The sequence below is a fragment of the Mustelus asterias genome, chromosome 25, assembly GCF_964213995.1.
Source record: "Mustelus asterias chromosome 25, sMusAst1.hap1.1, whole genome shotgun sequence".
In the NCBI taxonomy this organism is placed as follows: Eukaryota; Metazoa; Chordata; class Chondrichthyes; order Carcharhiniformes; family Triakidae; genus Mustelus; species Mustelus asterias.
In genome coordinates this window covers 30,223,605-30,240,109 of record NC_135825.1, presented here as the reverse complement: position 1 = coordinate 30,240,109, position 16,505 = coordinate 30,223,605, and the positions used below count along the sequence as shown (strand labels likewise).

Here is a 16,505-nt window from a genome sequence, read left to right as displayed (position 1 = left end):
CTTATCTATTCCCTTCATAATCTTATGTTTCTATAAGATCTCCCCTCATTCTTCTGACTTCTAATGAGTATAACCCTAGTCTACTCAGTCTCTCCTCATAAGCCAGTCCTCAAGTCTGGAATCAACCTAGTGAATCTCCTTTGCACCCCCTCCAGTGCCAGTATATCCTTTCTCAAGTAAAGAACAAAGGTGGAACAAAGGCTGCCTTTGAGTTAATCATTGCACAGAAATAGACAGGGCAAAAACACAGTATTCCAGTAGGTTGTGCAGACTGAGTGAACACAACTGTAGCTTGAAGACTGTTTGTTTGTTGGTCATCTGGTGAAGTAGGAATAATCCCAACCCAGTTAAGTTACTTTGTCATGAAGCAAATTGAACAGTTGGATTGGTAAGAATTGCACCAGTAATTGGTGGTAGAAGCGGTCTAGCCTCAAATATGATCGGCAACGGATAGATGATCTTTAAACAACTGACAATCAGCCAGACCACTTTGGGGCTGATGGGATGTTGAAACTCCTGTCGAAGTGAGTTCGCTGTCCAGGCATGTTCAGTGGTATCAAGGATAGAGGCCGATTTGATCTGGATATGAGATTACACCAATTAGCGTCAATTGATAAAAGGGGCTAAATTATATCAACATTTGTGTCTACCACTTTACAGTGAAGTAGGTTGCACAACCTTCAGAGATTTTGGAGCTGAAATTATTGAAATTAGATTCGGGAAGGATAGACAAGTGTATTGTGAATATGCAGTATAGTCCAGGCTAGGGTGAAGTGTGAGAATTGAGAGATGTGTGGAAGCCAGTTCCAGACATGATATTCAAATGGCCCAGTCTTATTCTGACATTTGTGATTGGGTCTGAAAGATGTCTAGGTCAAGAGGTAGTGTTCTGCTTAGAAACCTGCTGTGTCCCTCTGCTTTTCTTCCTAAACAGGTCAATCCAGAGCCATGAACAGGCATAAGACTGCAAGGACTAGCTGAGACCAGAGATCAACAAGGGGGTTTCGGCTGACAGACAGGGCAGTTAAGACTGGGCACCTGGAAGCTGTATTTTGGGGATGTCTGTGGATCCAGGGCAAGCAAAGAGCATGTCCAGCACCAAACATTTCTGATCTGACATGTTGGACATCGAACTGTCCGAGAGAGACCGATAGAATCCAAGGTGGGACTATGGAGATCCACTATGTCAATATTGCATGTACACAGCATGGACAGTCCTCGAGGCACTGGAGTTGGAGTGATCTATTCCATTATTTTGGTGGACCAAAAATCATTCTGTCTCCAACTACGTCACTTGGAAGATGGACTATATTTTTGTGCCTGTGCATATGCATGCAGTCAGAACAAATCTGTGCTTCTGCAATATCAAATTAGTGAGATGTATAAATGTGAGGACACTAATTCTTCAGTAGGGAAGATGGTGTAAGGCTGGTATAGTTCAGCCCTGTTTCTGTAGTATGCTATTGTTTTGAGATGCATTTTTAAAGGCACTTCACTCCATTTCCATTAACAAAGCCGTAAGGCTTGAACAATTTCTCCCTCGTTACTGGTAATGTTTTTTTAAATGCAGCAGTTCCTTTTCCTCCACCCCATGAAGGAGGTGCTGCTCTCTTTCCACCTCCCACTACACAAGCGGACAACTGTTTGCTTTGTCTGTCATAAAAAGCTTTGTGAGATAGATGTAATAAACTGATCTCCTGTAAAATAAAGCCTCTTTATTCCCCGTCCTGCAGCCTCACCTCCATTCTACAAAGCAAGTTCAATATTTTGTGCCCTTGTTAATTGATTGGTGTTGGTTAGGGAAAATTTACACACACACTCTTGAAAATAAACTTTATTAAAAATTTGCATGGATTGCTTTGCATTATTGGATTTTAACATTTCTGACACAAGAATTGTGTAATTTTAAAAATATGCCTACTCTTAATTGTTCTGAATCATTGGAAAATGTTTTCTTTTGAGAGGCCTGTGTTGAAGGAGTGTGGTTGAATTTGGGATTTTTGGCAAAATTATTAAACTGGGCTTTTGTTAACTTATTTCGTAGAATACTATGGCACCAAAGGAGGCCATACTCGATCTTGCAAAGAGCTGTCTACTTAGCTGCGTTCTGCTTTCTCCCCACCTCCCCGTCCTTGAAATATTTTCTTCAAGTGTTTGTCCAATTGCCTTGTTGAAGATTGAATATATTCCAAATCCAGTTTTTAAAAAATCACCTTGTAAATCTGTGCTCTGGTTTATCAGTTCTCCAGCCATTGGAAACAATTCATTTTATCTAAACTCTTTTTCATGGTTTTAAACTCCTCTTGTCAAATTTCCTTAGCCTTCTCTGCTGAAAGGCGAGCAATCCCACCTTCTATACCCTATTCATGTAACTAATCCATCATCCCTGCTACTATTGTAGTAAATCTCCATCTGTAGCCTTCTAAAGCCTTTACCTCCTTCCTAAAATGTGCTGCACAGACTACACCAGTTGGGTGTCACTAGTGTTTTATAGCTTAACTTCCTGGTTTTGTACGCTGAACCTGTTGTTCCAACCAGGTGAGGAGGAGTCAAACGGGTAGCCTCTTTGCCTGCTCCTCACTTAACATAACAGTTTTGTTGCTTGAAAAGGATATATTTGCAAATGTAGGTACGCACGATGATCACTTAAAAAAAAAACCCAGCAGAACAGACTTTCTTGAATTTAACAAAGAAAGAGGTTAGCTTTATTATACTTTAAAATCTAAGTAAAATAATAAGATACACACTGGCTTTCGCACACCCCACACACTCAAGTCCATGGACACTCAGTCCATGCACCCACGTGTGCACACATACAGATTACAGCATGGGGAAGGGATGGGTTAGTGAAATTAGAGTCCATAAAAAGGAATTTGCAGTCTGTAGTGTGGTGACTGCTGGATGATTTTGTTGCTTTCACTCTGATCTTTTGTTTTCCATTTTGAGGCAGTTTAAAACTGCAAATACATCTTTCTGCTTTTCTGGAGGCATGGCCGTGGAGTTTAGTTCTAATGTCTCTCTGCTACATATGGAGAGAGAGAGAGTCAAACATTAGCAGACAGGGCCTGAAAGCTTGCAAGTTTGGTGGAGAGAGAGGAAGGATCTCTCTTAGCTTCTCATCCTCTTCTGTGAGAACACGTGCTTAAAACATACAAAAGCTTGTCATATGACCTCCCTCTCCACATGACCAGTAATCAACATTTTTGATTAGATCAGATTTGGGAATTCTCCCTCTCTGTCAAAGTACCATTGTTCAAGTGATTAGGTTTATTGGTTTGTCTCCACCAAATTGGGTACCTGGATGTTTCACTGATGGAATAGAAAATATGATTGATTCACATTCCTTTGAGGTCATTGTCTTTGGGTTTTTTGCAGACATACCTTCCACATTCCAACTACATTAAGATGGTACGATAATGCAAATCATGTACCGTTGGCTACGAGTTCCAGTCACATTAGTCAATTCATGTTTCTAGATGGTGGATTAAAATTGTTGGTTGGCCGAAAGTAGATCTTCATGGCACTGATTTTATAAAGCCCTGAAACATGTTTACCTCATTAACTGATTTGTGAACCTGACTTTCCACATTCAAAGATGTGTGCACAAACTTTTCTGCAAATAATTTCAGTCATGTTATTATAGGAAGCTCTCCTATTCATCCATTGCTTCTATTAAAGTACTCATTATTTCAAGCTCTTTTCCAAGGGCAATGCAGCAGTTTACCCGGAATAGTGAAAAATACTAACTGAGGAGCACTGCGCTCTGCAATGACACAATGACCTCTCCTGACCCAACACCCTGAAATTCTCTGCCACTTGACAAAACTACAGCTGAAAGAGGGCTCGTCATCTAATGTTTTCAGTTCTATTGTAATTGCATCTACAAGCATCAAAGAAGCAAAAAGTGCAGTCGAGGATGAGAAAAGCACAAACAAAAAAGAACTTGGTTGAAAATGACTGCATGGAGTGGGTCCATCTGAAAAAAGCTTGGACTTCCAATAATGAGGTTCTGAATTCCATTGTGGAAGTCCTGAGTTGTATATTACAGGGCAGAACTTCTGCCTCGTCCTTTTCTTATCAGCAGGTAAAAGCTCCTTACCTGGGGAGTTCCTGCTTTACTGCTGCACAGTGCATTGACCAGTCTTCTGCTAGGTCCTTTATTTCATAAAATTTGTCTCAAAGACCCAAAAGTGGTTCCCACTTCAAACCAGGGAAACAACCCTAGACTGTAATAATGGATTATTTGTTTCAAAGAACAAAAGTATCAACCACCTTAAACAGAAAATGAAAAGTGCACAAAGTGAGGTTTGTTTTGCCCCTCCCACCATTCAATGGTGGATGCTAGTGTTTACAGTGGCTTGGGCCAATGGGTATTCATAATGGTGCAGACACCTGCTGACCCCACTGACATAGCAGATGTATGCAATCCTGCTAGAACTGCAGGGGCCATACTTCATGCATTTTCACCTTTTTATGTCTCCCAAAGTATTGAGAACTGTTGAATAAGATCATTACTGATGATATTGATGGTAGATGTTGTCAGGTTTCAGTGAACTGTGGGCAGGCTTACTGTAAAAACTATCATTTTCTACTCTGTTTCCAGATTTTGTTCCATCAAAATAACTTAGGGCCACGATCTACCCTAACTCTGTTTCCAGTGCCTGTCTCCATGTTAATAGTGTCTCAGTCCAGATCCAGTTCTCTCTCACTGCAATCCAATTGCAGTGTTGGTGCCACAAAAGCCTATCGCAATTGGCCAATGTGGTGTGTTCCCATTCACCAACTCTCTCTTCACCTGCTGAATGTATTTAACCTATCATTTGCCACCGTTTTTTTTTCAAAAGCTCAGCTTGCTGACTGCTTCCAGTCTTCAGATTCTCCTGAGTGTTCTTCTTCACTCCCCTCCCTTACTAAACCAATTATAGACATTGGTTCCTTTTCTTATTTTGCCCTCCCCATTCCTCACGTACTCTGCAAGATCTTCCTTCCCTATGAGTATTATTAGATCGCATCTACCCCAGACAGCAAATCAGCTGCCCAGCACTACCATTCCACACGATGCCTGAGGCTCTGCTCTTCCACCTGATCCCTCCCACTTTTCAACCTTAATTCTTGACCACTTCATTGATGCCTCAAGTGAATCTGACTCCACCACATTCTGAGGCAGCGCTCTGTCCCCTTCCACTTTAACCTTCATTTTGAATCGCCGTTCTTAAATCTTTTGCCAATTCCTTCCCTAATCCAGTATATTACCTCTCATCTTCCACTGTATCTTGCAACTTAAAAGCAAGTGAGAGATTTTGCATACATGAGTAAAAGAGCATGAGTCCACACACACGTTGGAAATGTACAAAAGCAAGCCTGACAAGCGCAATAAGAAAAGGAATCAATGCAGCAGGTGCAAACATTAGAAAAAGATGCATGGCAAGGTATGAGAGAGAGTGACGCAGAAGAAATTTCATCGATGCTGGGTTTTTTGTCTCTGTAATACCATGGAAATCAACATACATTGTGCAATGTAACATTCCCCTCATTATGCAATGATACATCCTGTGTCTGCATCACAGCACATACTTGCCCATGCCTAGGCTCTTAATTCAATCTGCATTCTTTTACTCTCCAGCAGGAAATCGCTTGGAAAACTTTTTCAGATGCTAGAGATAATCATCAAATTTTTAAATCTGTGCTTAGTTTCATGTTTCTCCTATCGATTTAAATTCATTTGTGTAGCTTTTTTTCATTTTCCAAACTTCCTTGCGCTAACTTCCTTGTTATATGTCACAGCATTGCATAATGCACCCCCAGTGTCTTGCATCAATATGTCACTGTGCCATACATATTTTTACACAGAATCACAGAATTGTCTGCCTACTCCTTGCAACCTTGCACATTTTTTCTTTCCAAACAGCAGAAATCCCTCTTGAATGCCTCGATTGAACCTGACTCCATCACACACACAGGCAGTGCACTCCAGACATTAACCACTCTTACTTTGCTTTGCCAATTTAGATTTGTGTCTGCTTGCTCTTGATCCTTTCATAGTTGGGTACAGTTTCTCCATATCTACTCTGTCCAGACCTGTCATGATTTTGAATACTGCATATCCTCCCTGCCTTCTCTTTAAGAAAAACAATCATAACTTCTCCAAACTCTCTTGATAACTGAAGTTCCTCATCCCTGGAACTGTTTTTGTAAGTCTTTTCTGCACTCTCTCCAGTGTGTGCACATCCTTCCTAAAGTGCAGTGCCCAGAACTGAACACACTGCTTCCAGATGTTCAAATTGTGAAGTAATTAAGCAGGGTTCTTTCCCCCATTTATTTTTGCATGTATGAATCAACTACTTTTAAATATAACCGTAATATAGGACTTTATTGATGTGTTGTCCACTCTATACGACTTTGATTCACCTGGTTCAAAGCAGGGTGATTTAGTTAAAACAAGCACAGGACTAAGAGAACAAGATATGTGCTGAAAGAAAGGTGATTGACATATCTATCTCACTTGAACTTTCTATTTGAAATTATAGATTTAATTTGAAAGGGAAAAGGAATGAGATGTCGTGATGAATAACCAAATTTAATCAGTACACAAGCAATGTTAAGCTTGTTTTGAATGTGGAACTTGTTGAATGAATCCTTCATGGGATTAGTGTTGTGTAGTAAATTACTACCTATTGTGAGTCTGGAAAGTCTCAAACATGTTCTTGTATACAGGACTCCCATGTGGAAATGATACATCTTTGAGCTGTGGGAAGGAGGTTTGTTAGTTGCAGAATAATGCACTCGGTATATTAACTTGCAAGCTGACTAACTCTTGTTAAACTATGCTTGACTGACTTGCATGTATGAAGCTGCTGACACCCCACCAATTTACTCTGGCTTCATCCTTATTGTCTGCTCCTGCTCAGATATAAAGATAGAACAATTGGCCTTTTCAGGGAAGAATCCCCTATGGCGTGCTTTATGGATGAATCGCTTGTAAAGATCTGTAAACATTGATTTATGAATTTGACTTTTAACATTTCATTATAGGCGTTTGTTAAACTTAACCACAGCATAAATTGTTTCCTTCATAATTTTCTGGGATGTAAATAAAAGTGACACTGAAACATGTATGTTTGTTTTATATCTAGTATTGTGCATATAATGCAACACACTATTGGAGTGTGTCTCTTGGTGGCCAATATGTGGATTTTGCTTTGCATTCAATGACGCAAAACAAGATTATTGTATTGTCATAATTGGAAAATTTAATTCAACTGCCATCTTTGTTCCCAAATTGGAAAAGCATGTTCGTTTTGGTAGACTGTATTTTCGTCCTCCTGATCTTTGAAGTTGTTAGAGCAATTATTTTGATCCAAATGTATTTTGAAGCTTTAATAGGAATATTTTTATACCCAAACCTGTTGGCTCTTTAAGCTAGTTCTTTGAATACAGTCCTCCAGTTTGTTGGTGTGATTTGTTTATTTTGGACAACCAAATTCCATTACTCACCATTCTAGACTGCAGACTGAACTACTATTGCAAGAACAAATGGGCCGTTTCTAAATAAGCTGCATTTACTTAATTGCAGACAAATTTCAAATGACTGGCTGAGTGAACAGTTCATAAATTGTAGTTGCTTGATGGTTCCTGATTATTTACCACCAGAATCCCTTGATATTTGCATGAAGGAAGTGGTGGCACACTGGTATTGTTGCTTGACTAGTAATCCAGACACCTGGGTAATACTCTGGGGACCTGGGTTCAAATCCCACCACAACAGGTGGTGGAATTTAGAAACTTAATAAAATATCTGGAATTAAACAATGACCATGAAACCATTGTCAATTGTTGTTACAAACACATCTGTTCTACCTGGCGCACTTACCTGGTCTGGCCTATATGTGAATCCAGACCCACAGCAGTGTGGTTGACTCTTAAATACCCTCTGAAATGGCCTAGCAAGCCAGTTGTTCCACCTTCCTTAGTTCTACTCACTTCCATCTTCTTCCGTCGGGAAAAAGATGCAAAAGTCTGAGGTCACATACCAACCGATTCAAGAAAGAGCTTCTTCCCTGCTGCCATCAGACTTTTTGAATGGACCTACCTCGTATTAACTTGATCTTTCTATACATCCTAGCTATGACTGTAATACTACATTCTTGCACCCTCTCCTTTCCTTCTCTATGAACGGTATGCTTTTGTCTGTATAGTGTGCAAGAAACAATACTCTTCTTTGTGTACTGATTTATATGACAATAAATCAAATCAAATCACTTGTATTCAACCACTACAAATGGAACAAACCTCGGCACCGGAAATGACAATGGCAAACTCTGCCCTGTCGACCCTGCAAAGTTCCCCTTACTAACAGCTGGGGGCTTAGGCCAAAATTGGGAGAGTTGCCTCTCAGACTAGTCAAGCAACAATTGGATGTAGTCATACTCATGGAATCATACCTTACAGATATTGTCACAGACACCACCATCATCATTGCTGGGTGTGTCAAGCAGAGGTGGTGGCACAGTGCAATACAGTCGGGAGGGAGTTGCCCTGGGAATCCTGAAATTGACTCTGGATCCCATGAAGTAAGGACCCCAAGGAAACTTGCTGTTACAACACCCCCCCCCCCCCCGATGTGGGCCATCAGCAGCAGCAGAATTGTACTCAACCACAACCTGTAACCTCATGGCCTGGCATATCCCTCATTCTATCATTACCAGCAAACCAGAGGATCAACCCTGGTTCAATAAAGAGTGCAAGAGGGAATGCCAGGAACAACACCACGCATACCTAAATATGAGATGAAGCTGCCAAAACAGGATTACTTGCGTGCCAAACAACATAAGTATCAATATTAAACAGAGCTAAGTAATCCCACAACCAAGGATTAGATCTAAACTATGTTGTCCTGATTGGTGGTGGACAATTAAACAACTCACTGGAGGAGGAGGCTCTACATATATCCCCATCTTCAATGATGGAGGAATCCAGCATATTAGTGCAAAAGATAAGGCAAAAACATTTGCAACATTCTTCAGCCAGAAATACCGAGTGGATGATCCAACTGGGCCGCCTCCGGAGGTCCCCAGCATCACAGATGTCAGTCTTCAGCCAATTCAATTCACCCCACGTAATATCAAGAAACGGCTGAAGGCATTAGATACTGCAAAGACGTTGGGCCCTCACCATATTCCGACAAGAGTACTGAAGATTTGTACTCCAGAACTTGGCATGCCCCTAGCCAAGCTGTTCCAGTGCAGCTACAACACTAGCATCTACCCAGCAATGTGGAAAATTGCCCTGGTATGTCCTGTACACAAGAAACAGGACAAATCAATCCAGCCAATTACCAACCCACTAGTTTACTCTCGATGATCAGTGTTCTGGAAAGGGTCATCAATTGTGCTGTCAAGCAGCACTTGCTCAGCAATAACCTGCTCACGGATGCTCAATAACCTGCTCACCAGGATCACTCTGCTCTTGACCTCATTACAACCTTGATTCAAATATGGACAAAAGAGCTGAATGCCAGAGGTGAGGTGAGAGTGACTTCCTTTGCCATCAAAGCAGCATCTGACCGAGTATGGCATCATGGAGCCCTAGAGTGCCTTTTCCCTGTCCTAATGAACTCCAACTTTGAAAGAATACTTGGGTGTTAATCATTTGACTGGGGTGCAGATAGTCACCTGCAGATGCATTTACAGGTGAAAATCAGTATGTCTGCCAGGCGCTGCTTATTATCTTCTCTTACTGATGTTGTTGCAATTGATGGAAGTCTCTATGGATAGAAATTCGTGCAACAGCTTGCAAGATCTGTAATTCTCGCCAAGTGCAGCAGACTCCATTTGTCAGTTATATCAGCACCAGGTTAGAACAGAGAAGTGGGTGAGGGTATTTTTGATCTCATTGAAAACTTGGAGGATGGTGGAAGAGATCGTCAAGTTGACCTAAGAATGAGAAGGAGGTGTACACTGAATCGAGTGTGGAGAGACAGAAAGAGAGAAGAGATGGTGAGTGGAGGGGAGAAAAATACAAGCATGAACTTTATGGAAGGCGAGATAGAAGCGTGCCAGCTATCATTAAGGTGAAGAAGAGTGCTAGTTTGAACTAAAGGGGTGATAGGGTACTGCACTTACTGAATGGAAATGGAAGAGTGCCTCTGAATCACCGTGAAAGCTGTATCAACTCGTAAATCAGATTGTTACCAAACTGTTATCAGCAAATATACTAGTACATATGCAAAATAGCCCACAATTTATGTATAGGGAATAAGATAAAATTTTGAAGTTTGACACAATCTTCTGCTGTACAAGTGACAAATAGTGATAAGGTGGAATCATAGAATGATCCAGGACAGAGGGAGGCTTTGGTGCATTGTGCTCTTTGATAGAGGTATTCAATTAGCACCCACCTTGCCACACACTCTCCGGGTCTTTCCCCAAAGTCATGCAATCTATTTTTTCCTTCCAATATTTATCCAGTTCCCTTTTAGAAATTACTATTTGCAGATATTAGAAATAGGAGCAGGGGTAGACCACATGGCCGGTCAAGTCTGCTTCGCTATTTGATACAGTCATGGCTGATCTTGGGCTACAACTCCACTCTCCTGTCTCCTTCCCATATCCCTTGATTCCCCCAAGAGACCAAAAATCCGTCTAACGCAGCCTTAAAGCTATTCATTGATGGAGCATCCACAACCCTCGAGTCGAGAACTCCAATCAATCACAACTTTTGAGCAAATAAATTTCTTTTCATCTCAGTCCTAAATCATTGCCCCCTTATCCTGCTTCCAGCACCCTTTCAGGCAATGCAATCCAGTTCACAACCCATTGGGTAAAAAAAGTTTCCTCGGGTAACTTCTCGTTCTTTTACCAATCTCAAATCTGTGTCTTCTGTTCAGCAACTCTTCTGCCACTGGATGCATTTTTCTCCCTATTTACTCTTATCAAAACTCTTTGTGATTTTTACACCTCTGTTGGATCTCCTCTTGACCATCTCTGCTCCAAGAACAATCACAGCTTTGCCAGTATCCAAATAACTGATCACCCCCAATAGACTACGAGTAATTCACTTTTGCACTTTCTCTAAGGCTTTGAAAGTATAATGCTCAGAATTGAACACATTATTCCAGCTGTGGCCTGAGCAGTGTTTTATAAAGATTTAGCTTGACTTAAATTTAATAAAAACAATAAAATGCTGGAAATAGTCAGCAGATCTGGGAGCATCAGTGGAGAGAAAACGAGAGTTAACATTTAAGATATGTGACCTTTAATCTGAACTGGTCGAAGGTCACAGACCTGAAACATTAACATTGCTTCTTTCTCCAGCATGAGTATTTGCAGCATTTTCTGTTTTTAATTTTGGATTTCCAGCATTTTTGCTTTTGTCTTCTTTCGGTGTACCTGCTAGTCAAGACTTATGGATCTTGAACTCGCACTCTCCTTCCGTTAGATCTCTGGCAGGGGCTCAAGATCTAACAAAACCCGGAAATTGGGAATCTCGCCAGCGAGATTGCACTATCTGATTTTCACCGCCCCTCGCCGGTGACGCATTTGGGTTCATTGCCATAGAGGGCGAGAAAGTGATTTGCATTAATTTACATTACTTTTAATCTAATTAAATACCCCCTTGCCAGATGTTCGCCCCTGTTAGATTTTCGAATGTCGGCGAGATTTACATCAGGTTCTCCCAGACGTGAACCTGCCAAAAGGATTCTCCGGAGGTGCAAAAGAAAGCGGCACATGGCCAGGCAGTGCCCTGGCACAGGTTGGCACTGCAAATCCAGAAGCACCAACCTCTGTTAGGGGCAGATCCTTGGGGGAACCTCATTTGGGCGGGGGGGGGGGGGGGGGGTCTCATCTATTTGTGATGGTGATGGTGAGGGGAGAGCACCCACTGAGTGATGGGGATGCTAGCAATGATCATGGGGGACGGGAGAACGTGACAGATACCTCTGAGGTAGGGGTGGGCTTAATTTTTTCTTCAATGATCGGAAGGGTGCCCTGATCTCAGTTGAGCCAGTACCTCGCTCTAAGAGTCCCTACGTTGCCCATTCTGTTTTTTGGCAGTTAAAGTGACAAGATCTGGAGAGAAAATTGGCCAGTGGAATTGGAGAGCCAGTTTTTTTCACCAGAACTGATACTTTGCCAAATTCTCATAAGATTTCACACACAATCAGGAACTGCCAACTTTGATTCACAAAGCACTATTACACTAAAATATATTTTCCCACTGCTTATATCAGCCAACCTAACGTTAAGATAGTCAAATTAGGAGTTGTTCTGTGCAATGGGCTCACAAAGTAGGAAGTTCGTAGTGGTTGGCCAGTCCATGTCCCTGTACTTATAGATTAAGTGAGGTACCAAGGCATCACACTGGAAATATTACGTTTATCAGCTGGTCATCATTTAAACTACTTCCTGATATGAATGGTGTTCAAGTGGAATGCATTACTGTTTGACAATCTTGCAGTAATCAATTATCTGAAGAAGCAAAGTATTCAAAGCTACAGTACATGATTGTATGTGAATGAAATAACCTGACCTCTCTTCCTGGATAACTTGTCTAAGTTCTGAGACAGCACCTTTTATTTTTACTGGTTCACCCTTCATGTACAAATGAATAGCTGACATTCAAATGATGTTCTACAGGGGCCATCTGAACCATAGCTCTTTCTCCAGTGTGTATGTATAATATATAAGATCATTCTGAATCTGTATCTCCATTCTGTCTTGCTTATTGTTGACAAGTTTGCTCTGTCTGAGTTACAGAGAAAGTTATTAATCGTGATCCTTCTCTTTTAATGTTTAGGTTATGAACCCTACAAGGTTTTGAGTAAAAATTTAAAGCTTGCACCCTGAATTTGTCATTGTACTAATTGTGGCAGTTTTAATCATCCCTAAAATCAAATGGTTCATTATTTCATGAAGCTCTTTCGTCTCTTGGCTAAACTGAATGCCACATGACAGATAATAAATTTGAGCAATGAGCAAGCTCGAACCTTACTGTTCAAAGCTTCAACCACCTCAGTATTCTTTTGTCATTTAATGTATTGCATAGAAGTAAACAACAATGGATATTTCTCACCGTGCTGAAGATTTCTCTGATTATCAAATATACGTTAGTTTTGTAATTAGTCTTAATTTTGATTTTATGAAAAGTGCAACCTGTAGTTTTTGTAATTGAGAATCCTGCTTTTTTTTGATCAGGTTAAATAAAATCTGCAATCGGTTATCAATTCAGAGGAAAACCCAGTTCATGCAAAGGCTGCACAATTACTGGATGTTGAAAAGGCAGTCACGGAATGGTGTCCCTTTACTTCGGCGATTGCACTCACATTTGCAGACTCAAAGAAATGCAGAACAGGTAAAAGGTTCTTCAACTGAGTTACTGATTTACATTTACTTTTATGTTTATTAAATGTTGGGAACTTTTTTTGATAAATGTAGATAAATAATGTTCGGAAAGTAAGCATGTGTATTTTTTATTCTATTGTGTATTGTGGGAAAATTAAATTTTTTATGTGAAATGTATCCTGTGTGTGCCTATCATTGTACTATAAAAGTTGCAGTAAGTCGATTAATGGCCAATATTATTGTGATAATAGATGACTTCAATTAGCTTCTTGAAAAATAGTCATTAATATGTCAAATTTAGAAATTCCTGAAGCAGTAAAAACAAATGGATTGTGCAAAAGACAATTGGTATAGGTATGAGTAAGTTATTGTTTTATACTATTGCATTTTTATCGAATGTGATTTACAATTTTTTTAACAGTTTAATTTTTGCTCAGTCTTTTGGTGATATTTTTTGTGGGCACAAATTTGATGAAAAGGCTGTGGTGATTGTGTACAGCGGTGCATCACTATTCTCATCCCCTATGACAATCAATTTTACTGGTGAATCTAATGATTCAACTGGTAAAGTGAATCAGGGAATCTTCAGATTCTGATTAGTCATATGACAATGAGCATTCTTTCAGGCAGACAAGTGGCTTTCAAACCATCAGAGGCTCTCAACAATGAAGTGTTCAATCATCAGTACCACTCACCACAAGGTTAACAGAATTTGATTTGAAGAAATGCACATTGCAGCAGATGAAGCTGGCTGCTTCACTTGCTGTGTTATGTACTACATGCCATACATGGCTGAGCCACCTATGTCCATAACATATTAGATGCAATGTGTACCTTATTCATTGCTCATTGTAATGTTATACAATAGTTTCAAAACTGCAAACAATTACAAACTATTAAATAAAACCCGGGGAAACAATCTACTCCCATCTCTTTCTTAACTCTGTTATCAACATTAGTTACTTTAATAGCCACCATACAAACCGGGGTGACTTGCAATCCAAGAAGAGAGTGATTAAAGGTTGACAGCCAGCAATAATCTCACCCTGACTCTCAATTTCGAACAGTGTGGCACCTTTTGCTCAGTTAAATGGACATCAAGACTACATCCCTACATTTGCTTGGTCACAGCAACTTGTTACCTACAACCCAGTATCATGGATTGTTCTCAACATCTTTCCACTTAATAAATACCAAGCATTATTTAATTATGTCTGCCTGAGACTATTGTTCATCAGTAGATTAGAAAAGCCTGTGGATCTTTAGGAAAGCTAATTGGATTTTTTTTTTGAACAAGTCTCAAGGTATAACATCCCAATTTAGAACTTTCTACACAATTTTGTGGAACTCTTTACAAAACTAAAAAATCCAAAATCATTTTGGCCCCTTGTACATGCCGTCTTTGTGCTGTATAAACCTTAACTACCTTCAGTGAAAATTGCTCGGAGGTAAACCTTAAGAGTAATTTTGTCTTTCTCTATATAACCTATGATGCTGTCTAGCATTTTGGTCTTCTGATGAAAATATGGAGTCCTGCCATTTTGTGCCAGCTGTTTGGTTGAGTTACTGCGACGGGGCTTTCCTGCCACAGTTCTGACATTTCCGAGTACACGTGGCTGATTGAACCAGATTGTGAAGATACCAGATCATTGATCTCCCTTGGTGTTCAGTTCTAGTATCGTTCCATGAATAAATGGTATGATTGCCGAAGTTTGTCCCTGCTCGTAACAATGCCATTGCTGCTCAAGCTTTTCTACCCTGGAAACAACATTTATTAATTAAATCTTTGGCAAAGTATTACTGAAATATTGTCTTTCCTTCGTCTTTCACTTGCACAAGGCTAGTAGCTCAAGTTGACTTGTTATCAACCTAATTGGTCAGCTAAAAGGTTATGGCTCAATCTTAAAATATTTTACCTTGTATTCATATTTTCATGATATGTTCTTTAGAATCAGACATATTTCCAACCTTCACAAATATAGTATGAATTTGAAGCTTTGAGATTGACATTTATTCACTTTAGCCGTGCAAATTTCATCCATGTTTCTCATATTCATTGGCCACCTTGTTGATGCATTTTAGAGTGGTAAAGGTTCATCACTGATTTAGCAAAATACACATAGTAACAATATTAAACTCACTTCACAGAAAGAACAGGACGAAAAAAACAGTGCTGTAAAAGAACAGTTGAAGTACTGGCAGAAACTACGCCATGACTTGGAAAGGGCTCGGTTGCTTGTTGAGTTGATTCGCAAAAGAGAGAAGCTCAAAAGGGAAGAGGTAATTGTTTTAAAATTGATATCGTGATGCAAATAGCAATGCTTACTTTATTTGAGGGTTTCATGTGGCACACTACTATTGGGGAAAGATTTCACTTGTGCATTAAAGGTAGTAAAAATTGTAAATATGTTTATAAAAAACATGTTACTGATTTCATTTCAGCTTGCACATGAACTCTTAGCCATGATATGATTGAAATTGTTTGTTTTAAAATAGCATATTTTCAAAAAAATTACACTACCATCACATTATAAATATGTGCATTGCAATCGCAGCTGCATTTTCCCATCGACCTGTAGTCTTTTTCTGTTTTGTGTAACATAGTAACGGACAAAATAAGTTCTCTAGTGTGAGGGGTATTAGAATTGTTTTGTGATTTGATAGAATGTATATGATAGCTATAACTAAGAAGCAATATTCTCTTTGCAATGATTCAATTCCACTCTCAGTTTTCATCAGAGGGAGACCAATATGTGACATTTAAAACTGAACTTTAGTGCAACTAAAATAATGTATTTGAATACAGTGGAAACAAACAATTTAATGGGAAAATAGTGTGATCAGAATGCAGCCAATAATCCTGACAAAAGATATGGATGTGTCACAAAGGACCGGCAAGACACAAGACTAGTAAAACCATGGTAACGGTTGTTATGGCTGGTGTCCTACCACATAACGACCGTTACCAGGATCGGAGAGAAGTGAAAGTGAACTCCCAACTGTTGTTATTTATTTCCTTTCGCCTGGTCATCCTTCTGATAGCATTCTCGTGCAGTTGATTACAATGGGACATGATTAAAGTTTATTTTGTCCTGTATTTTGTATGGTTCCCTGAATGTCTCAGTGATGAATTCACATAATGCAGGGTGTGGGTTGCAATGCAGT

The 16,505-nt window shown here is 39.9% G+C and overlaps 1 protein-coding gene across 6 annotated transcripts in view; it reads left to right on the top strand.

Annotated features, from left to right (window-relative positions):
• The window catches only part of LOC144511875 (bromodomain and PHD finger-containing protein 3-like), a 64,963-nt gene that overhangs the window by 23,649 nt on the left and 24,809 nt on the right, over positions 1 to 16,505 (top strand). For all 6 annotated transcript variants that reach the window (XM_078242289.1, XM_078242293.1, XM_078242292.1 and 3 more), the window contains 2 exons: positions 13,194 to 13,350; positions 15,489 to 15,620. In XM_078242289.1, coding sequence (XP_078098415.1) covers positions 13,194 to 13,350; positions 15,489 to 15,620 — 289 coding nt within the window. The remainder of the gene's footprint in view (positions 1 to 13,193; positions 13,351 to 15,488; positions 15,621 to 16,505) is intronic.